Consider the following 24703-nt stretch of genomic DNA (forward strand, 5'->3'; position numbering starts at 1 on the left):
AAACAATAATTAATATAGCGTAAACTAAAAGCTAATACTGATAAAAAGAAAAAATGGTAAGATTCTTTTTTAGAAGATGTCAGCATGTCAGATGACTGGTTAAAAATGCAGATGTTCTACGTTTTGCCTGAACCTCCAGCTGATGCCTTGCGATGTGCTTTTCTTTGGTATATTTTTCAGAGAAGAACCAGGGAGAAGCTAATGAATGTGCTTTCTCTGTGTGGTCCAGAATCTGGTCTTCCCAAGAATCCTTCAGTAAGTGGTGATGGTCGTTTGTTTTGATTTTTAAATTCCAGTGGTGAGAATGCTGTTGCATTTTCAAGTGTTGGATCTGGAATTAGAAATAATGAATTATTATTATTCCTCAAGATGTCCAGTGGGCACAGTTCTTTACTAGACAGGTTTCAAAACAGAATTTAAATTCACCCGAAAAGAAGGTTGCCATCTCAGTGAATTTAAGTCAGTCTTAACTGACTTAGGGAGAGGACTATATGTTTTAAAACAAAGATAATTTACTAGGATTAGTATAATTTTTATCTTATGTGGTTATCAAAACAAGTCTTTGGATTGAAACTCAAATCTTGCCTTTCCAAATTAAACCAGATTACTACTAAGGAGCTCCACTGATCAAACTAATCCTTAATACTTTTTCTCAACACTGTACGTTTTTCACAGAAGAGCAACACTACATTGCAGCTCCAGGGTAGTGTATGGTATGTTTGAGGCTGCACCTGTGAATTTTAATGGTCTTGGCTAGAAGAGGGGATTGAACTAGGTTTCCTCTGTTCCGATCCGAGCAAATCTCTATCCATTATATAGTCCATTATAAATAAGGTCTTTAGAGAGAAGGAGCTGCAATGGTTGAGGACTGCAAGGATGTTAACGTTGTCTTGAAAATACCATGGAATCCATTGGAAATGACCATTGGGTCACAGGCCTTCAAAGTAACATGGTATCAGTTAGTTAGGAACAATAGTTGTAACTATTGAGTAAAAATAGGCTGATGGTGTTACTTTTTTATAAGGCACAGAAAAGACCCCCACTGACATACTGAGCTTAATGGTGGTGGTGACATTAAGAGCTTTTAAAATGAAGTGAGTAGCCTACCTTGGTTATCATCTAGAATATTGCTTTTTATTGTGACACAGAAGTTCTTAGCTGGGGAAAAATATTGATGGGAGGAGGTGAAAATATATAAAATTAGATGCCTAGAAGCTGAAACTGAAGAAATTTTACAAAATTCATATGGAAATAAACAGCAAATTGTAATTTGTGAACATTTTCGTCACTGGAAGCCAGCACTGGATGCCTTTTTAAAGGTATAGAGTCCTCCCACAGAAACTGGTAGGCAAAAATGATATGGCCTGTGTGGATGATGATTATGATGGATTTTTGTTCTTAAGTTTGACTAATATTGTGGTTATGAAAATAAAGGTTAGGTTCAGGGATATATTTTTCTGTATTTTCTACCTTTGCAACTCTTAGATTAAGGAGAAAATAGCATCACAACTTTAAGTTGTAGTTTAAAATCCAAATAGTCTCAAAACAAACTGCAGTCTGCACTTGCCCTAGTATTATCATTACAGTAGTAAGCAAACTGCCACTAGTGCTATGAAGTTGCGGGAAGCAGGATAGCTGACTTTTGGAGTTACAAAAGTTGTAAGTTTTTATTTCTATTTTTACCCATATCTGCAGGTTGTGTTTTCTTCTAATGAAGACTTAGAAGTTGGAGATCAGCAAACTAGTCTTATTTCAGCAACAGAAGAAGTGATTCAAGAGGAAGAAGTGGCTGTAGAAGATAATACCAGTGAACAACAATTTGGAGTTTTTAAAGACTTTGACTTTTTAGATGTTGAATTGGAAGATGCAGAGGTGAGACCTTGGAATTTCTTCTGTGTATTTCCATTTGAGAACGTTTTAAAAATTAGGTTATGTTGGTGCAATTCTAAGGAATTGACAGCTCTTCTAACTAATCCAATTGGGAAGAATTAATGACATGATTGAACTTAACTTGCACAGTAAAGAAACCTGTGTCACAAACTTAGCAGTGTTAAGTTGTTGCAAATTGTTGAGTGTGTTTTTCAGGAGTTTTTGGATTTTTGGAGGGAGGTTAAGTGACTTAATCAGAAAGTGAAGTGATGTGACAGTATAAGCCAATGACAGGATTAACACGTGGGTGCGATGCAGTAGGTAACTTAATTGTGGAACAATATGTTAAGAAAATGGCATAATCAGTGTTCCTGATATGTTTCTGCATTTTGAAAACATGAAGAATAGCTTTCAATGTTACAAACTTTATGATATACTATTTCATTATATACAATTGGTCAGCATAATTGCTTGCATTGTATTTTACATTTTATCTGGTGTGCTGCAGTTCTTATGTTTCCTCCATTTCTCCTTCTGTCAAAAAAGGAGAGGAGGAAAAACAGATTTAAATATCCAGAAATAGTAAAGATTTTGTTAACAATTGTTACTTGTTTGGGATACATAGGACTGTAAAAGGACTGAGGCAAAGAAATCAAATGATTTGTAGTTTCTTTCAGTGCTTTCATTACAGTCTATACAAAATATTGAATTAGTAATGGAGGCCCTTGCAGGTCATGAGTCAGCAAGCTACTAAGAAGAATATCTGCCTATCTAAACCCTGAGATTGTTGTTCTTGTGATTAATCTAGCCCTTTTTACAAAGTCTTGCTTTCTTCCACCTAATAGTTTAGTTTTATCTAACTTTCCTCAGTTTCCTGGGTATTGCTTCACTTCTGCCAGTATTTACATCTTCTAGGAAAAATACAGGCTCATTATGGTGTATTGCATTTATGTGACCACACACTATACAGATGCAGTTTCTTATATTGAATGCAAGTAGTCAAACAATTCAGAATAATCAAAGCTCAATAGCAGTAAAATATTTTAACGCTAGATAGGGCTTTTCAGGTAGGATGCCAAAAGTTGAAAACTTTGCCAAACCAAGTTAATCTTAACTTCGTTGTCTGTATTATTTTAATAGCAGATAATAATGAAGAAAATACGGTTTCTTTTTCATTGCTTGCCTGTATGCAACATGTGCTGCTATACTTGAAAAGAAAAAAAAAGTACAGCTTGTACAAATGTGTGCACTTGATATAAAAGCTGCCTAGTTTTGCACCAAAAATACAGAATGTTGCTAATAATTAAATGTCAACAGCATGAACTGGGGCTTTTACATTAAAATCTGAGTAATGTTCAGATTAAATTTAAGTGTTTCAGCCCACAGATGTAGTAATTTGTTGTCGTTTCAGTTCTTTTACTTTGCCTTAACTTTTCATCTTTTTTGGAGCAAAACAAATCACTGAGAGAGAAAGATGCTACAAAATGTTTAGTTTGCTTTGCATGTTTAACACATTATTATGATCTCTTAAGTCACGCTTAAGAGACATTCTGTTAGAGCAGTTTTGGAACCCATACTTGCACATTTGAGGCTAGACGTGGTGTTCTCAGAACTGTCTGTAGAGTGGCAAAGTGAACCGATCAGGTTTTCCACCTTACTTAAATGAATAGTTGAAGGTTGACAAGGTGCTTGAGAAAATCAAAGATGGTTATTGTACTTGTGAATTATAACAATGGTGTTTTTGAGATACAGTTTTCACTTAGTATGTTGAATGTTTAAAACACAAATATCCCAGCTTTAAAATGTGCAAACAGAGAGCATCCAGCTATTGGTGTTTAGAGTGCCTTTCATAAAACTAACACAAAGTAGCTGGTAAAACAGTTGATGAAGACATTGTTTTTTCTACAACCTGTGTATAATTGATGTTGTTGATGCACTGTCAGTTGGATGTGGTCAGTTTAGATTCATGTGTGTTAGTTACAGAATTTCATCTGATGTTTGTTGAAACAGTTGCTTTACATGTTACACTAGAGAAAATGTATCATAAGCATGCTGGTTTTAGTGTTTTGTCATCGGTTTGTTTATTTTTTTTAAATCAATCTCCCATTAGAATGAGAAATTATTTTAAATACTAGCTTTATGACTAAAGCTTTTTCCCAGAGCTTGAATCAGTCTTTTACTGTTGGCAAATCTTATGTAATAAAACATTTTCCCTGGTTCTAGAGTATCTTTAAGTGTTTGTCCTCGTTCTTTCTAATTATATGTGTTTTCCTTTTTGCTAACCAGGAGCTGCAGGTAAGTTGCAGCCTGGTGCCCCCCTGGCTTGTTCATCTGTTGTTGTCTGTGGTGTGTTTGTACTTTCTAGTCAGATATATAAAATTGATACTGATATAGTTCTAGATTATATATTGAGTTACTTTCCAAGAAGATAGTAAAAATATTTCTACTTAATTTGCCATATTTTAATTTATCAACAAACAAGATTTAACACAAGGTATTTAAAATTTTAATAAAATTAAAGGGCTGATTGAAACTCTGTTCATAATGCATTCAGTACTTGTGTTTTCTGTGTTGCATTTGTGTATTAATTTTGTTAAGTTGAAATTCGTACACAAATATGTGTGAAAACTTTTTTTATTACAGGGTGAAAGCATGGACAACTTCAACTGGGGCGTTCGTAGGCGCTCTCTTGACAGTATTGACAAGGGAGACACACCGTCTCTTCAAGAGTGTCAGTACTCTGGTAGCACACCCAGCTTGAATTTGACCAACCAGGAAGACACTGATGAGTCTTCAGAAGAAGAAGCAGCCCTGACTGCAAGTCAGATACTGTCTCATTCACAGATGGTAAGTTATTTTTCTGTGAAAGCAAGCTGAGAACTTAAGCTTTCACTTGCACTTTTAATGGGTAAGTATGGCTCATGCTTTCAGCCCAAGTAAACTGAAAAGGAACTAAATTATGTGGCTAAGCTTCTTTTTCATAACAACATCAATGAAGGGAGTTACTTTACCTACTGGTGGTACATAACAGATTTAGAATTCTAGTACAACATTTATTGGGTTTTTAGTGTCTTTATACTTACTATATTTTTAAAAAATGTAAACACGAAATTGCATGTGTTATACATAAGGTGTGTCTCTTGGTGGATTCCTAGCTTCAGAAAAGCCCCAAAATAGTAAATAAGAACAAGTAAGTGATCCCATGGGAGCCTCAGTTGTGTTTAACCATTGCAATTGCTAATTAATTATGGATTTTGAAGCAAGTATACGTATAACTGAGGAAAATCAAGGATGCTGGTCACTTAGAAGTCCTTCTGCATTACATAAATGACAATAGGGAAAAAAATAACTGGACAGGGAGCAGCAGGGATAGTAATACGCTGCTTTTCAGGCTTTAGGCAAAATTTGTATTAATGTTGCCCATAACAAAGAGCTCTGCTCTTCAGTGTTTTCAGTCTAGCATTTCACAAGTTCCAAAGACATTTGAGAACAAGAAGGGAAGTAATTTTCTGTATCCTTAGGTTAACTTGAAACTTCTCTTCAAAGATAAATGTTACAAGATGCATGTAATGCTTGTAATGGTTTTAGTGTAAAGCTGAATTTACAATTGTAAAAATGTACAATTTTATGTAATATGTAAATAAATTCAAATAGCTAACCATATTGAAACAGCCTATTTCAAAAATAATGTGATTTTCCCTGTAATTTGTATATTTGATAAACTATGAAGTATTTCATGTTTCTTTGTTTTCTGTCTTAGTTAAACAGTGATTCTGCCATAGATGAAACAGTATCGGATCATGCTGGTTTATCACTTCAGTCTCAAGATTCCACTAGCAGTGTGGGAACAGAAGAGGTGCTTCAAATCAGAACTGAGACCCCAAGTTTGGAAACTTCTTCTCTAGATAACTCTAGCAACCAGCTGCCTGAGGTGGGGAGAAATGTGGGCTGGTGCATGGCTGATTTGGGCTCCTTCTAGTGTTTAGTGGCAACTTTGGCTTTCTTTTCAACTGAATTTTCGTCTGTTACACTGATTATTTGATTTGCTTTTTAATATTTCTGACCTGTTGGGATGTTCTTACAAAATGTTCCCTCAAGATGAAAGCTGCTTGGGATGGACTGAGAGAACGTACCACAGGTTAAAAATATTCTCGAAGGGCTGATAATGATGATTTCATGATGCAGAATGAAAATATGCTAATATTCAAGATGCTTTTACTTGATATGGTTGAAATCCTTCTTGAGCAACATTTTATTTCAAATACTTTTTTATTTCCCTCCACTTTTTTTTTCTTTTCCTTTCTTTGGGTTAATGTAATTGGTGCTATATGGGAATAAAACCTCAGGCCAGCTGTGTTAGCAGTTGGTTCCATTAAATAATCCTTTAAAAAGGACCACAGATGCTAGTGGTATACTTTTTTGGAAAGGCCTGTGTGGACTGAGACAGATTTCAAGCTAATGGCCACCTGCAAATCTGTGAGTACTTCCCTTTCTTGATTTTTAAATTCATTTGAATAATTTTAAATTAAAAAACCTCATCTGCTACAATTGCTATAGTATTTAGCAGTTGTAGCCAACACCTCAATGTGTTGTTTTTCTTCTTGAATTTGCAGTGACTTGGTTTAGGTGGACTTTCTATCTCTCCAGTTAAAATCGTTGGTGCTACTGGCAATCATATCTTTGCTTGGACAAGCATTGCTAATTCCATCTTTAACAGAATGTAGTTTTATTGAGTTTTCCAGAAAATTAAACTATTCCTATGTGTATTTGAATAACCAGCGCACAGTTTACACTTAAGAATGGTTCTTCAGCCAACTTGGTTTAAAGAGTCAACTGACTGGCTCAAGTGACTGAGGTTTCTGAACAATGTCTACCTGTTTGCTACCTAAAAAATCACTCTTATTGACAGGCAATCCACCCACCTACCTAACATTTAATGAAGATGACTGTAAGAACAAAAGAAAGGGAAAGTGTGGGTGACTGGTTTGCTGTGATAAAATCCTTACCTTCTAAAAGTGGAATATTGTGACTTTTATAAAGCAGCTTTTCCCCCACATATTTCATATTTTTCCATTATGATTGTCCGTATGCTTTTTTAGAGGTGTTTGGTTATACTGCAGTTGATGAATTGTCTCACTTTTGTAGAGCACCTGTGCTTAGATTGCCAAACAAATTGTTCTGTTAGTGCTCCATCTGCTTGTTTATAACGGAATTTTGGGTGAGGAAGAACAGTTAATCTGGGTGATTTTTTTCCCCACATAGGACAGATGCTTTATGTTAAGATTTCAAAAGGGAGAAATGATTTATAAACTGGGATTTTATAGAATGCAATTCACCACAATAGAACTTTTGTTTTCCCTGTTGTTTGCTTGTGGTACTTTCTCAGCTGTAACTAATTTTTAGGTTTTTGTAGTTCTTTCCAAGACTGCCTTTATACTTTTATTCATTGTTCTTCTGCAGCTCCCTTTATAAAATCACTATACTTCTGATAATCCAGGTGAAAACATTCACACAAAAAACACCAATGTCACTGAAAATGTTGAAAACCTTTAAACTGGATTGTAAAATAACTTCATGAGTAAGCAGCATCCAGAAAAAATTGCTATATAAAAAAAAAAGACTGAAAATACATATAAATGCAATCACTAAATGTGATGTGTTCCAGGTTTATTTTGTGCTTGTTAGAATATGCGATTCAGTCAAATATGTGTTTTCTTCAAGCACAGTTCAAACGCTTGTTATCTCTCCACGAGATCTAGCTAACTAGTCAGATTTTGTTGCTAAAAGGGAGAGCTGCGTTTATGCCTCTTCACAGGATGAGCTTGAAAATATACACACTATCAACTCACTTGGAAGAATTTGTGAGGCCAGTAAAACCAATTCTGTTCTGAATTCTTATACGGCACAATTCATGGCACAGTGAAGTTGTTTTATTCTATGCTAATATACTTTATATATAGCTCTGTCAACACAGGCGTTTCATTACAGGCCAAGTGTCAGTTGTAGAAATGTATTTAATATAAATAAATATGTATCAAAATTTATCAAAGGTAAAATTAAAAAAAAATTAAGCCATTGTTTAAAGACAAGTGTGTGTGTGCTGGTTAGATGCTGTTAAGTTCATTTTTTCTCTTATAGGGATGCCGAAAAGTTAAGTAAATGTTTTACTTAAATATATTTGGCTGATTCCCAGTAATAATATGTATATTTGCAAAAAGCACATTTCATATTCCAGCTGGGAATTTACAGTCTAGCTTACAAGAGTATTTTCAGTTTTGTACAATAAGTTTTACAAGCCTAAGTATATGAAAGTTTCTGACAAATTATTCTCTATCTTACGCACTTGCATTGTGGATTTATGATGGAATGGTTTACTAGAAGTAATTTTCCTTGGGTTCTGTGGAGTTTTTAACTATAGAAATCTCATTTTTAAGGTACTTAAAGAACATTTATGTTGATAGTAAAGACATGTTCAATGTTACACATGAGACTTCAGAAATCGAGAGTCATAGCACTATGGAGATTAACTTAGCTGTAAATTTGATAAATAGTAATTAGCACTTAAAATTTTTCTAAAAGTGTATTGCTCTTATGTACAGCTACCAGACATGATCAGTGCAGCTCTCTATCATATGTTAACATCTGTATTAGAAATGGATCGCTGCTTCGATCCAAATTATTTTCCTGTGGTGTAGTGTAAAAGTGTCCTGTGTTCCTGTGTGCCTCCGCTGCTCAGTGTGACAAAGTGGTAGTTCTGTGCAATAGAATTCCAGATTTAACTTTTACAAAAAAAGGGATTAGAAATGAGGTCACCAGCTGTGTCAAATGACAGCAGTGTCACGTTGAGGAGTACCACAGTCAAAGTGAGATAAAGTTAGGATAACTGAAATAAACTGATATAGTTCTGTTTAAAGCTGAATTGTCTTTTTTTTAGTATGTCTACAGTTATTTATCTGTCAGAGGACCTGTTTAGACTGAGGAAAGCCATAGTTTGTTGACCAGTCTTGGATATGCCAGCAGAGGAAGACCAGCACAATAAGAATCAAAACGTGTGATAATTTGTGCCTTTAGGAAGTAGCAAATACATGAAAGTGTTGGTTTTATTCCACAAAAAAATCCAGAAAAAGGTTTCAAATGGATTAATCATAAATTAACCAAACCTGAATTCCTCTGTTCAATATATAGAGATATTAATGAGTCTAATAATGCTAATGGAGGAAGAGTAAAGACAGAAAGGGTCATTGTGATATTACAAAGGGCAAAACATGAGGCAGTAATTTTGGTCCTTACCTAGAAAAGTAAAATAGGAAAGTCGTGGTTGTGTTCATTGTGACCTAAATATGTTTGAAGTCATATTCTAAGATATTAACCAGAAGTACTAAATATTATAAATAAACAGCCTGTCTTTGGTCAAGTAAAACTGTGTGAACATTCCAAAGAGCTGAATGATTTAAGTATAAATGGATATTTGTAAACAATTTTTATAACTCTGTTACTTTACCATAACAAAACTCATAAGAATACATAAGCCCTGACAGTAAAAGTAATAAGAGTATGTTTGATTTCACAGGAGGGCAGTTCAGCAGTAAGGGATGAACAGGTTAGCACTGCTAGTGAAGACACTGGGTTATACCTACTACAGGAACAACAGGACAGTCTGGTCTGTCATGAATCTCTTGAGTTGGAGGAGACCCCAGAACTGGCAGAGGCAGCAGCTCCTGAATGCTATTCTGAGTCTATCTGTGACGAGGATGTCACTCTGGCTTTGAAAGAGCTAGATGAGAGATGTGAAGAAGAAGAAGCTGACTTCTCTGGTTTGTCTAGGTAATAATAATATTGGCTCTAAGTAACAGAAATTATGTGTTATCAGTGCATGAACCAAACAAAGTAGGCTTTCTTATGGGTGTGGGGTTTTCCATGAATCCCAAAACACAAGTATCTAAAATGATGCTTTGCATATCTGAAATAATGGTTGTTTTGCCTTTTATAGGAAATAAACTCAGTACTTTACTCAGCAGTTTTTTCTGGTACAGGGAAGACAGTTGTACACAAAAAGATGGGAATTCTTGAATAAAAGGAGTCTAGCACATTTCATCACCATCGATAGGCTAGAAATGCGAAAATAGGTCAGAAGGCATTTTGGAGTGTTTTCTTGGCAGCCAACAGCTGCAAGCAGCATAACGTGGAAAAGCCCTTGAACTGCTTTGAATTATGGCAGAACCTATTTTACCACCCAAAGACAGGAAAAGCCAGGAGAAAAAGAAAAGTTTTTGTTTTAATCAAAGCTCCTGTAGGAGTCAGGCCAGTTTGTCTTTGAGTTTGCCCAAGGTTTATTTTCAGTGTTAGAGTTAATCAGTCTCTTGTATATTTCTAAAACATTTTAAAGTAAAATAACATTTTTCCATCCTTTAATATGGAGAGCAAAAATAACTACTGGAAGGAAAAGTTATAGTTAGTCCTAGCTAGTTGAGTCTCATTCAAAGTGAAATCCTAAGTCCCTTGAAGGTAACAGTCTAAGAAGGAGGGAAAACAAACAAAAAACCCATACCAGAAGGAACAAAAAAAATATCCAAATTTAATCTTATCACCCCATATGCAACTTACTGCAGTATGCCTTGTAAGAATTAAAGGCTCATACTAGTTGATAGCAGTTTATTTCCTAATGCACAACTGAAAAATCTCTGAAGGTTTTAGTTTATTTACACTAAGCAAACACATGAAAAAAGAACCCCTAGCTCTAGTCTGAAAAGTGACAGAGGCAATTATTGATAGGGTTGATACACTAGTTAGAAAGTACCTGAAAATATTTTTGAAGCTTTGCTTATAGATACTGTTGAAAAGGATTACATCTTAGCTTTTGAGCTGTGTACTACCGAAATAAATGTACCTAAAAACAGCACCCACACTTCTTGTTTGAGACATGTTTAAGTCTTGTGCAAGACATACTTGGTGCCACCGTGAATGAGGTGGTTGCTACAGACAAAAACAGTATGTGTTTAAAAAATTATTTTAATAAACCGTCTGTACTTGGAATCCTCCCACATGTATTTTTGCTGCATAAGCACAATTATACAAGAACTGTCAAAATATATCATTCCTTGTCACACAGAAAATTTTAACAATTAAGTTAATGATTGTACGTAGTAGCATTGATTAATTTACAGTTAGATGTTTTTATTGGAGGTTTGGTGCCTAATGGAAAGTATGACTGCAGAATGCTCTTGGAACAAAGGCCTGTTAAATTCATTGTCCATGAGTGTGTTCCAGTCTGTCTCCATTCACTTACAGTGTTACTTAAGACAGTTATAAAATAGTGTCACACTGCTAAATTAGCTCTTGTGTTTCTCTTAAGGAAGGCTAGAATTCGTTACAGATATTGATGGACTGTATGTTTAAATGAATGAAAATTTGAAGAATTTAATGTTAATTGAGTTATTGGAAGCAAGAATAAAATACTATATAGCTATTATATAGTAATAGCTAAAAATATAGCTATATATAACCTACAGATAGCCCTTTGGAGATATGAGTAGAAATAACATGTTTTAATAAACTTTGGCGGTATTAGAGTATAAGCAAGTTTTAATATTGCAGTAGCAAGAGTTTTTGATATTTTTTACTCTTAGTTCGTAGTTACCTTAGTTGATTATTTATTTTCCAAATTTCAAAATTCTTATTTTTCCTTCTCACAAAATTTAGTGGGTTTTTCCTAAAAAGTTTACAGAGGACTTAATTTCTGGTTTTTGTTATTCATAGCCAAGATGAAGAAGAACAGGATGGTTTCCCAGAAGTACAAACTTCCCCACCTCCTTCACCATTTCTTTCTGCCATACTGGCAGCCTTCCAGCCGGTGGCATACGATGATGAAGAGCAAGCCTGGCGCTGCCACGTCAATCAGATGCTGTCTGATACAGATGGATCTTGCGCTGTCTATACATTTCACGTCTTCTCAAGATTGTTTGAGGTCAGTGAATTGCCAGTGCATGGTTGGTTGTCTGAAATCCTTTCCTCCTGCTTTCAAAACTGTTCTTCCCCTCCATAACTGCAAAAGCCACAAGATTATGGTAGCAAGAAGTCTATAAAAGCAAATGAAAAGCAGACAAGCCACGTGGCTAAAATAATGTTATATGGTCATACACTATACATGGGGTATCTGCTGTATTTATTGTTTAAGAGTGATTCTACTCAAGGGAAAAAAAAAACAAAACCACAGCTCAGAAAAAACAATTCAGCGTTTCTTGTAAGCTCTTAGTTCAGGTTGTGTCCCTTCTTTTATTTTTTGAACAACATCCAGGTTCTGTGCTGATTACAGAATTAATTACTTCCTCCTGGGTTTTCTGTAGGATTCATTATTATGGGATTGTAGCCTGACAAACATTAATCCATTTTTTTTGCATCTGTCTTGTGAGAAAAGGCTTTGTTTTTTTTCTGCAGAGGCAATTGAATCACCAGGAGATCTACTAAAGCTGGAAGTTTTAAATGCCTCTCTTTAGCTCTATTTACCTCATAGATCTGGTAAACAACACAAAATGCCTATGGCTTAATTTTTGCAGCTCCCTCCTCCCTGTGTTGCTGGGTACAGAGGAGGGTTAAAATGATTAAAAGAGGTCCTGCAGGTCTTGTTTGATTGGACCTTTCCATTTTGCCTTCTGATTCCTACACTGTGTTTAACTTTGCAGCTGTAAATACCATCTTGGCATAGTTTTATTCTACATGTAACTTTCTAGGATTTATGAAATAATATATAGCAAAGCACAGTGTTGTATTAGGACAAGCCGACAAGTCTACATAATCGAACATGATATACATAGAACTGACTTTTGAAGAAGGCAGATACCCTGCAGGTGGCAGTTTTGGACACAGGTTGTGCTGTAGAGGTTGTATGCTGACTCATAAAACTCTGTGTAATTTTCTACAGTGCAGACACTTGAAAATTAATCGAACTACTGTCTATACAGCATAAAGACAAATAGTCATCCAGCTATACTGATGCTAAAGGCCTACATGTGAAAGGAGTAACTGTCTTTATAGACACAGGCTGGTTTTATTGATTGATTTGCATTTTCTGGAGCTATCTTTATGTACATTTTCAGAGCAAATTACGTATTAATTTGTAATTTTATAACAAAATTATATGCTATCGTGATTGAAATTTGCCCTGGAATTGTTAATCTGAAAAGCTGGTGGGGGTAGGGTAGTAAAATACAATGTAAAATAAATGTTTTTCTGATTTGATTTCTAGACTATTCAAAGAAAGTTTGTATCTATAACAAATGATTCAGTCAGCTTTCTTGGTGAAAGTCTACAGCGCATTGGAACAAAATTTCAAAGTTCTCTGGAAGTGATGATGTTATGTTCAGAATGTCCAACAGTCTTTGTGGATGCAGAAACGGTAAATATCTCATAAAGTTACACATGGAAATATCTGTCTACTTAAACATTTTAATGTAACATACAAAATGATGTTTTAACATTTGGAAAATAGCAATGCTTGGGAAGATTTTCAAAGGTTTCAATAAAATAATTATATTTTTGCCTTTTAAAAGGTTGCTCTCTGGCGTCACTAATTGAAAAATCTGAAAAATTCGGGATGTTAAAAAAAGGTGATTTTTATAGTTGAAATCAGAAAGGAATTGCAATGTTAGGTGGCCACTATGTATCATAAACCTTTGAAAATAAAAGTGAGAAGTGCATTTTCTCCAGAACTGATACTACATATCATTTAAATTCTCTTGCTATTCTTTACCTTCCTGGCTTGTTTGTATTTATTCTGGATTCTTTGCACAAAGAAGAGGGAAGACTACTTCTCTAGCAGCAACTTTGCCTTTTAAATTGTATTGTTTATCTATATATTCAGTGATGCATAAGAAAAACATTCTAGCTACAAATATACAATGACGGCTTTGAATTGTTATGCAAGTTCAAATCTTGGGTTATAATTAATAATAATTTGACAAGTCAGCTCAATGTTCAGCAGTACTCAAAAAAAGCTATGTTAGAATAATTAAGAAAAGAAACAGCAAAAAAAAAGCCATCATTGAGCTAATGTACCTACCCTCAATACCTACTTACTGAATTCTGGGGGCAGGTCTGGTCCTCTACTCCAGGAGAAAATACAGTTGAACTGGAAAAGGTTCCAAGAATCACAAAAGCATTAAGGTTTGGAAAAGACCTAAGATCAACTGTCAAGCTAACACCATCATGTCCCACACCCACATTCTTCTTGAACACCTCCAGGGATGGTGACTCCAACACCTCCCTGGGCAGCCTGTTCCCGTGCTTGGCCACTCTTTCAGTAAAGAAATTTTTCCTAATATCCAATATAAACCCCCCTGACCATTTCCATCACAATGATTTTGAAATCTGTTAAATGGCTTCCATATAAAATATGAGTATGCAGGCTAGGATTTTTCAGCCCTTTAGGAGAGAAACCTGCCTATAGATGTCTTCATTATCATGGAAAAGTTATATAAATTATTGTATTGTTGTCTTATTTGATGTTAAGGGTGATCAAATTAAGCTAGCAGTGACTTGGGAAATATACAGAAGCAAAGATGATGGTGATTCTTCATGTGATACATAATCAAACTGCAAAACCCTGTCTGTTTTTACAGTGTCTGTTCCTGTTTTCAAAAAGCAACTGAAGAGATTTGTGAAAGAAATAGCCCTGGATAGATTTTTTTTTTTTTTAATATGCAGAACAACACATTTACAGAGGCTAAGAAAGCATTCGGGAGCAAGTGAATCACCACATGATTGCCCTGTTTTGCCCTTCCTTAAACAACTGCTATTAGACATTGTCAGATGGGGGACTGAGATCGATGCATCTTTGGCTTTGACCCAACCTGAGGCTCTTCTCCTGACCTGTTTTTTCCCTTGGTGCTAAGAGGCAACTCTGCTCTTACGCTCTTGCTTTAGAATATGGGGACTAAAAAGTATGATACAGATAGTGCATTTCAAAGGAACCAAGTGTAATGTTTTTTGTTTAATTTATGCCATTTAAAAAGCAGCAGAAATAAATCTAAAGAAGAAATTTGTTTGGGATAAGAAGCCACAAGAAGAGTTACCCTATTGTCTAGCTAAAATAGCATGTGTGTTTTAAAAAAGCAAATAAGTAAACATATATATAGGCACACAAATATAATAAGGAATAATTAATATATATGCACACATGTATACGGACTTGTGTGTATGTATACATGTGTATGTATACATGTACACACATTAGTGTTGTTGCATTGGCAAATATTGTATAGATAAATCTTTTCTCTTCAAATAATTTAATTGAAAGGAACTTACTTGTTTATCAGATTACTTCTCATTAAGAAAGAATGGCTAACCCAAAACAGCGTTCATGCACAAATCTTTGGTTTCGGAATGTCTACTAAAGGGTACAACGTTGTAATTTGATTAAAATTTGGCCTTTGGTTCATTCAGAAAGTAGTTTTAAGCAGAAAGATGCCTCCTTACATCGAAGCATGGGTTCACAAGCGATCTGGGAGTGGCTCATGGCCTACTGCTGACACAAGATGCCTACTGACTTCTTTGCACTTTGATGTTATTGCACACATTGAGTGCTGGGTGGCATCATGCCATGGAGCCATAACTTGCTTCTTGGTTGATGTGGACACAAAGGGTGGGAGTAGCAGTGTCTAATCTATAATAATAATCTTGATACACTTGGAAAAACATGTAAGCAGTTCCCACCCCTGCCTGAGTAATGTGGGATACTGTGACTCTCTGTGCCATAATTTTGTTATCAAAGTCTTGTGCTTGTGCTTTCAAGCTGACCAAGAAGTACCAGGAATTGGAGAAAAATAAAGAGCTCTTAATGTGTGCAAGGAGTGACCAGTGTGAGGGAGGAAGCATCGTGTTAGAGGCATGATTATTATAGGAAGTGACAGGAGAAGGAAAAACCTAACTAATTCTAATTTGGTTGTTTTTCTGAATGTGGACTTGGAATTTCATACCATATAATTTAGATATTAGACTATATGGATTATAGTCAGATGTTACATGACTACAGAGGTGATTGCTTTTATCTTTCAGCTGATGTCTTGTGGCCTGCTAGAAACATTGAAGTTCAGTGTTCTAGAGCTCCAAGAACACTTAGATACCTATAATGTCAAAAGAGAGGCAGCAGAACAGGTGAGTCTTCTATATTTCAAAACCGAAAATACTAGAACCTACTCATCAAGAAAATGTTGCAGGTCTTTTCTCTCAACACGGGTATCTAAAAGTAAACTGGGGGGGGGGAATCTGAAATAAATCCTGTTTCCTATCTTACTATTATTCTACATGTATAATCTGAACCTGAGGTTTTTCTTATATGTAATTCATTTTTGTTGCACATATTTCTGAAATTGACTTTGAGAATATAAAACAATGCACAAATGCACTAGCACTGCAGAAAGTGCATTCCTAATTTTAAAATCCTCTTTTTAAAATATTCAAGTATTAGACTGGAAGGGTGGGATTCACCTCCAGATTAAGACATTTACATATAACTATCTGTATGTATCTATAAGTGCTGTAATAGAATCACAGAATATCAGGAGTTGGAAGGGACCTCAAAAGATCATCCAGTCCAACCCCCCTGCCAGAGCAGGATCACCTAGACTAGGTCACACAGGAACATGTCCAGGCGGGTTTTGAATGTCTCCAGAGAAGGAGACTCCACAATCTCTCTGGGCAGCCTGTTCCAGTGCTCTGTCACCCTCACAGTAAAAAAGTTTTTCCTCATGTTCACATGGAACCTCCTATGCTCCAGCAAAGGAACTTTTTACTGATCTCAGCAGCCTATTAATGCCATGACTATGGCCAAATAGGCCAGTTTGAGTGATGTGGAACAGAACCAGAATTCAAGCCATGACATCTTGGCAGAGCTGTGTTTTGCAGCACAAGTTGCTCCATGTTTCTTGATTGTGCTGAGTTTATTACGAAATTATGGCCTCTGCCTTGCAAAGGTTGCTTACAGCTCATCTGTTGAATACAATAGACATCCACTGTTTTGTGGAAGGGATCTCAAAAGAAACACAGTTTCCTCAAAACCAATGCTGAAGTATGCCACACAACACTGTTAATGAAGATGAACTGTTTCTAGGATCCAAGCCAGCATTTCTGCAAAAGTGTCACTGCATTTTTGCCCTGCTCTTTGGTAATAACAATTTGTTTGTAAACTAACTCCTGAAGTCTAATATAATGAGCTATGTTTTGCCATTTAGGCTTAATCAGAAACCAAGTGCTCATCTAATGACTAAGATTACCTTACTTGATGTAGTATTTAATGCCTGACAGTCTCCAGTCTGTAATGCTGTCATCACTCCTATGAGAAAATAATGTATTTTATTCCTCATTTTAGAGAGCAACGTTGAGGCACAGAGAGGCTAACTGATTTGCCCCGGGGTCAGACAGGAAGATTTGAAGCAGGGTAGAGAGAAATTTCTCTCTCTGTGTGTGTGTCTTAGAATGGTGACTATCCAAACATCAAGGAATTCTCTGTATATAAACTCCTCAATTAGCCTATGGATTATTATAGCAATAACAAATGGTATTGTTTGGATGATTTGTCAAAGTATGATGAGCTAAAATTGAGTCCCTTTCAGATGGCCATGAATTCATTTAATGTATTTTTAGCTAATTTGGCACTGACATGTATCATATTGACATAAAATCCATGGTGGATATTAAGAGCTTGCTTGCATTTTATTTTACTTGATAAAGGAATACGGGTATCGCTTTGATGGCCTCTTGTCATTGTATCATAGCAAAAGAGAGTTGTTTTTCTGTAGTGCAGCTGTCAAAAGGGTGTCCATAACATGCTTCTGTAGTTGGCCTGTCTTCTGCCACAGGATTTGTGAGTGACTGGAACAGGAGAAACGTTTACGGGATGAAAGGAATTGTTCTATTTTTATTTAAAGTTTATAAATGGGAAGAAGCAGTACTGAGGAGGAAGAAATGTATAGATTTGACCCATCGTTTCTGACTCTTGATAGCATGTAATTTAGCTAACTTTACTGCATTATTTAAGTATTCATTTAGCATGTTAATTTAGAAGTAGTGACTAATTCTCTCAGGTAATTTATTTTTAAAAACTTTTTTCAAAAAACCATTTATTAACGTTTCAGTCCTCAATTTTTTGACTAATAATCTTCCAAGGTTACTTTTCAGATATGTTTTACTGGTTTTCTTACTCTGTCCTATTAAACAGAGTCTAGGGAATGATTGAAAGAGACTTCCGCAAGTCAAATATGAATTTCTGTTATTGCAGGCAATAGTGCTATGTATCCTATTCAATCTGAAAGTATTAAGGCAAAACACATAAGGAGCTTATTGCAGATTCTTGCTCTTTCCATAGAAACATGCAGAAAAATAATAAAACTAAGCTTGTTGGGCTATCTCTGCACTGAGATAAGAGAGAGAAAGGTACCTATAGTAAAGGGGGTGGGTTGGGATGTCTGTTTTGGGGTTAATCTGGCAAACCAACCTGTGCTATGACCTAGACCAACCACAGTCTTCTCTGTATGATGCTTTCAGTAATGTTCTTCACCCTATATTTTTGTAGGAAACATATGGGGAAAACATAAATTGATGTAAAGCAAATATATAAAGAAGATTTAGTCCCACTAACCACTGCTGTTCCCAAAGAGAAAATTCATGTCTTTCTACCATGCTTAACATATATTCTGTAAAAAATTAGAACAGTAGCTCCAAAAAAGTGACAAAATTAATTTGCTTTATTTCCTTGCAAGGAAACTGCTTTGACTTCATGTGTGTATTAGGGACAGAGACACTGAATCAGACAAATGTAATAGAAAAAGTAACAGTATATGTATATCATATCATTCCGGGCACATCCTTTATTCAGACTGGTTTTAAGATTTTAAAAAGTTCTTAAAAGGGCAGTGTGTGAAAGTAAGTACAAGCTTCCCAATTGCTGATGCTGTTTGTTCCAGTTCAAACATATTCTGCTGTTACCAATGGATGCTGTCAGATAAGAAGAAAAATGAGATTTGCTGTGTATGTTGGTATCCATGTCACTAATTGAAACTGACACCACAGTGTTTAGAGAATTCCATTTCTCCTCTTGATAAGCATACAGGCCTAGTTAATTCACTAAGTAACCTTTATTAAATTGAGCAGATGGGAAATCACATTTTTCTTTCTTGTATCAGACAAAGGTTAGAAAATGGTCACTAAGATTTCCTGTGAGACTCGAGGTATCAAGCACACGGTATGCTAAATTATTCTTCCTTAGATGTGTAGAGCCTGTTCTTCATTTCAGAAGATAATCTGCACTTTATCTCACCATGACACATTCCCATTTCAGTAATAGCTGAATTACCTCATGCTTGCAGTTGTTTACACTGTACAGAAAAATATGCTGGGCACTGTGTCAATGAGATGATCGGGTCATATTGTCCAATAAAAGCATATTTGATTTTGCACATGCTTTGTATTAACACTTTTAAATTGGCATGGTTGGTTCAAGCTAGAAGGTTACCCACTGAAATTAATAAACTGGTCTGCTATAGGAACTGAGGTTAAATACAGCCCTGTATTCATGAAAGAGAGTGGGATCTGCATGTTTGCATTGTGTAATGTAAGGATACTTCATCTCCCTGGCTTGTGTGAACTGGAAGTGATGCTAAACTCCAACTGAAGAATTTTTTTTTTCTTTCTATCCAGTAAACTTGCATCTAGTTACACGGGAGAGCTCTGTGTCCTTCTGTTTCTAAAGTAGTCCCAAGAAATACAACAGGCTTCCCCTTACTCTCTGATTTGAATTAGTGCTATATTTTACATGCTGAGAAATCATGCTGGTGTAAACCTTGTGCAAAAAGTAAAGAGAAAATACAATCTCATTTAATGAAAGGGATTTTTCTGCCTCCACCTTGCCACCCGTCTCACTATAGCAGTACCCAGATTCAATCACAGATTAGTATTTATGCTGAAGTGTACTATCCCCATCTGGAGTAACGAGGGCTACAGGTTATTTACAACAGAAAGGACACAATAAAAACTACGAAGTGATATATCAGAGTGGAAATCATTGGTGGAAACAACACTGGTAAACAATTTAATTCATTTTACAAGTTCTTATGTAATCTGAAAATGTGCAAGACCTGAAGTATCTTAAGCAGTTTTAGCACAGTCATCAGTTTGCTCTGTTTCAGAAGATGTTTAATCTTGTTTATATTTATTTTGCAGTGGCTAGAAGACTGCAAAAGAACATTTGGTACTGATGATGGTATTCATGGCACTAACACAGATGCCCAGGTATGTGTATGTCATTTGTGAGTCTCTGGATATAAGATTAAAAAACATCTGTACCTCTATTGAACAAAAGTGCCAATATTTCCAGAAGAGATTAAAAATGTATGAAAAGCTTTTCATTTCAGTTATCACACTATCTTTTGGAAACTCAGATTCTTATGAAGTAGTGCTCTAATAAAAAGGGCTCTTTTTAATAAAAGTTGGCAACCCATCATGGGTTCTAGAGTTAATAACAATGACTAGATAAGCAGGCTAGATACCATCTGCGTACCAGCAAGTCTGCTTTTCTGCAGCTATTTCTAGAAGAAAAAGGATTAGCATTCTGCTTATATGCTCAGATATACTGTCTAGCCAAAAATCTCTACTGAATTTAATATAATTAGTACTATATAAATACATGTGACTTTTCTGGAGTCATTATGGGGATGGGAAGGAACAGGGAGTAAAGTAACAGTATGGCAAAAATCTCATTAAACACTTGTGTCATAATATCCTCTAACAACAATAGGTGAAGTAACCTATTAATATTAGTACAGTAATCTGTATGTATTTGCATGGCAGTCATCCATGTTTACTATTACTAATTGCTATAGTAAGTGAATAGCTTTTTCCAAAGTAGACAAGGACTTCTTTTTTAAAAAACACAGTAGCTGCATAATATTGAGACCATAGATTAAAAAGCAAATCAAAAAACTAGTATTAGTAGGTACAAGGAATTGCAGGTACAAGTAGAATTGCAGGTAACAAATGAACTTACCTTTTCACAATGACATTTTGACAAAAATCCCAGATCCAAGCTGAAGAAAGAGGAATTTTATTCCTTTTATTCAGTCAGACTCTATTCATTGATGCACTTGGTCATGTTTCTGCTGCTGTAAATGTTGTGTTCAACAGCAGAAAAGTCTACTGTGTGCATGGACTGTTTCTTCCTTTATACAGTTTTCATTTGCTCTCATATATATACATATATTTTTTTAATTCAGTCATAATGCACCTGAATTTTTAGAGAAACGTGATAATATACTATTGATCTTTTATATTGCATCAAAGTTGGACACTTAAAAAAAAATTTCATGTGGACAAGCATAGGTAATACAGCAAAATAATTCCCTACTATTGGCAAGGATTTTTGCTTTGTCTATGAACTATTTTACAGTTTGTTTGCATCTTTGTGTACTGACTGGTACATGTTTAAAGATATGTAACATTTACAGTACAATAAATGTTCTCTAAATTAATAATATGGATTGAAATACATAGATGCTGTTTTTTTCAGAATGTTGTTAAATATACACCAAGTAACTGTTCTAATATTTAACTGTTAGAACATAATGGTTCTTACCATGAAGGTAAATATTACTGTTGCCACAGTATGGTTAGGGAAACTAAGAAATTAAGGGAGAGCCACATGTAGGCTTTCATTTAGCTTGTATGGAGAGAATGCAGGATTCAATGAGGCAGTTTTGTCCGTTCTTCCCCATTTCTGAATGGTTTCAAGCCTCTAAAAATGAGTTATGTGTCCATTCACATTGATTATTTGTGGGGACCTATTCTCATTTTGGTTTTCAATCCTAGCCTGTAAGGTATGCTGACATTTTTTTCTTTATGTGCTCCTTGCACTTGCAAGTTCAGTTAAAATCACTGTAATGTATAGTATCCATTGAGAAAGCAGTGTTCTGTTACTCTGCTTCATAAGTATACAGAATTTACAGTTATTCACAGAAGCTTATAGTGATTTGAAGGAAATTAAGAAGTTACCAAGTATAAGATCATGGTTTCAAAAGTCCTTGTAAATGGAGTGTGGGCTGATAAATCTATCCAGTCAAGCAGTTAATGCTAAAAACAGGCAAGTGTTGTCTTGCTCAGGAAAACAGAGCTGCTTCATTCAACAGATATTTTTCATTCACTAACACAAATAAGATTTGCTTACTAATTTTTAACACTGTGGTCAATACAGCTAAGGAATAGTGAGATGAATTCTGTTCTGGCTCATGCTTTGCCAGCAGACTTGCAAGTAAATGAATAATTGGATTTTTGCTATTAGTACTTACACGCAAGCCTGAAAGAATGCATCTGGACTGGGTAGACTGTGTACAGGACTGGCAGGCAGAAGAATCAGATTCTTTTTTCAGTAAGCAAGTACATGAAAGACACTGAAGCAGTACAAAAAAAGCCATTTTTACAGGAAAACCTCTCTTGAATTTTTAGAATAGCTATCAAGGTGTGATTTTTGGGAAGAGGAATTATTAATGGCTTACAGTAATAATGATACCTGACTTAACTGGAACTTAATGACTAAAACCAATAAGTAATCGACCCTGCTATTCCTCAAAGTCTGATTCTGTGTGCTTCGTTAAAGTGAGTCATAGAATTCTTGTCCGCTTTGGCAGTCCAAGATCTTTTCCTTTCACAGTGTTCTGTCCATCACAAGTTTTTGCTTATATAATAGTAGTGCTATGTATACGATAGCATAGAGTACAGGAAAAAAACATGCAATGTTTCTAGTCTGTTAAGCACATAGTGTTTAACTTACTATACACATTGTGTATAACTCTGCATTAGTAAAGTTCAACTGCTTCTGCCTATTGGAATCAGATGTTGGTTGCATTTTCGTATGTTTACTGTGACCACTGACCTTGTTTAAATGCCATCAGTATGCGAAGCGCTGTACAAAGCACAGAAGTGAAGTTCCTGTCTCTAGTCTGACAGATATATTTTCTATTTCCTTGCCCTGTCCCTTTCCCAAACGTTTTTCTGAAGTAGCCTGTAAAAACCAAGTGCAGTTAAATTACAGAAATCTCACAATGAAGTGTTGAGAATTGAGTTTAGCAAAACCAGTAATTTTCTAAACTGATTCAGAATCCAAATTAACATTACATCTCAAATTTTAAAAGGCATTTATTTTGCTTAAACTGTAGTGGTACAGAACAAGAAAGCAGCATTGTACAGATGTTCAGACCTAAGTATCCTCGGTTTTAATTTCCTTAAATTTGAATACCTTTAAGACTTCACAATGTATATAGACCAGAGAGGGTTAAAAGTGAAGTATGTTACTTATGTAGTGGGACAACAAAGCCAGTGCTGTCAGTTGTTAGTTACAGTGGCAGGTAGTTTCACTTCAAATTCAGGCAGTTAAGTTTTTCCATTCAGGGTATATTTGGAGCATGTTACTTGCATTTCTTCCTCCATTTTATCTGAGACATCTTTTACTCTAATTAAAATTATTTCCTACACTAATTCTTGATCTTTTTTTCTTTCTTTGTATTTTTGTGACCTGCTCATCTTCTTGCTTAGCAAATGGAAATTCTAGCAGTAAGTGACAGTTCTTGATTTATCAAATATTTAACCATGCCAGTCACCAAACTGGTCCCCATCTGTCTCGTCCATTTGTGACATAGTGATGTCTTGTCATAGACTATTACAAAATTGCTGTGTGCTTCAATTTTGCATCATCTAACCCATCAAACTGTTGGTCCTTTGTAGATAATAGGATCCTGTAGTTAGTAGAACATTATAGAAGATTATTCCATTAGCATTAGCTTTTATGTCTGTATGTTAAGCAGTATTAACACTGTCTGCTCTTTGAATAGTGTTTTAGACGCATAAAAATGGAAGCAAGGCAGTGCTGAAGTTAACGCTGCTATTTCATTTCCTTAAGAATATATCATGTGGTATTTTCTAAAATAGAACCAGAGCTACCTTTTATAAAGGAAATATTCTCGCCTCCAAGAATTGAACCAATCTCTTCTTACTCCATCAGGCAGTTGTAAGCTAAGGGCCAGGTTATATACTATGCTTACATATTTCTATTAATGGTTATGAAAGACTTCCATACTTACAGACCATAACAGTTTCTTTTGGATATTAGATCTTGAATTTTAAACAGTAAAATATCGTCAGTAAAAGTAAGTGATCTATGAAACTCTGTCTTGGAACGTGACATTTCAAAATGCCTTTTGAATCACTTTATATCCCACCCCGCCCTCCTTCTTGGAAATTAACGTCTTATTAAAAAGTAATCTTTAAACCTGTGTGAGAGAGAGGCTACTTGTAAATCTAGATCTGAATGAAGCTTTCATCAGCTTTTTGTTAGCTTCCTGCTGTGTTAGCTTCTAAATATTTTTGGCTTTTTCTTCAGTAACCAAATTACTACTTTTAATTTTGCACATTCTGTACTGAAGAAGTTGTCATTTATTGTCTCTTTTATTGAATAGTAGATGTTTTGCACTTCCTGAATGTAATAACATAGTTTACATTTGTAGGAGCTGGAGTTGTGTCGGAGGCTATACAAGTTGCATTTCCAGTTGCTGCTTCTGTTCCAAGCCTATTGTAAACTCATCAGCCAAGTGAAAACAATCAAAAAAGAAGCAGAGGTAATGAAAACCATGCCATTTAGCCACTAACTGTTGACATTTTAAAGTCAAACCATTTAAAACACATTTTGATAACATTTTCATCAGTGGGACATCTTTTTAGAAACTGAAGGAGGGTACCAGCTGTTTTACAGCCAATTAATAAAAGATTTAAGTAGAGCTTACAATAATTTTCTGAGCGGTTC

At 35.3% G+C, this 24703-nt stretch overlaps 1 protein-coding gene across 1 annotated transcript in view; it reads left to right on the forward strand.

Moving 5' to 3' along the window:
• Positions 1 to 24703, forward strand: part of FRYL (FRY-like) — a 94126-nt gene that overhangs the window by 67142 nt on the left and 2281 nt on the right. The window contains exons 49-59 of the mRNA XM_010189760.1: positions 181 to 255; positions 1696 to 1872; positions 4513 to 4716; positions 5630 to 5800; positions 9440 to 9693; positions 11626 to 11833; positions 13112 to 13261; positions 15919 to 16017; positions 20080 to 20148; positions 23440 to 23457; positions 24408 to 24518. Coding sequence (XP_010188062.1) covers positions 181 to 255; positions 1696 to 1872; positions 4513 to 4716; positions 5630 to 5800; positions 9440 to 9693; positions 11626 to 11833; positions 13112 to 13261; positions 15919 to 16017; positions 20080 to 20148; positions 23440 to 23457; positions 24408 to 24518 — 1536 coding nt within the window. The remainder of the gene's footprint in view (positions 1 to 180; positions 256 to 1695; positions 1873 to 4512; positions 4717 to 5629; positions 5801 to 9439; positions 9694 to 11625; positions 11834 to 13111; positions 13262 to 15918; positions 16018 to 20079; positions 20149 to 23439; positions 23458 to 24407; positions 24519 to 24703) is intronic.

Source organism: Mesitornis unicolor, unplaced genomic scaffold (genome assembly GCF_000695765.1).
Source record: "Mesitornis unicolor isolate BGI_N332 unplaced genomic scaffold, ASM69576v1 scaffold35428, whole genome shotgun sequence".
NCBI lineage: Eukaryota > Metazoa > Chordata > Aves > Mesitornithiformes > Mesitornithidae > Mesitornis > Mesitornis unicolor.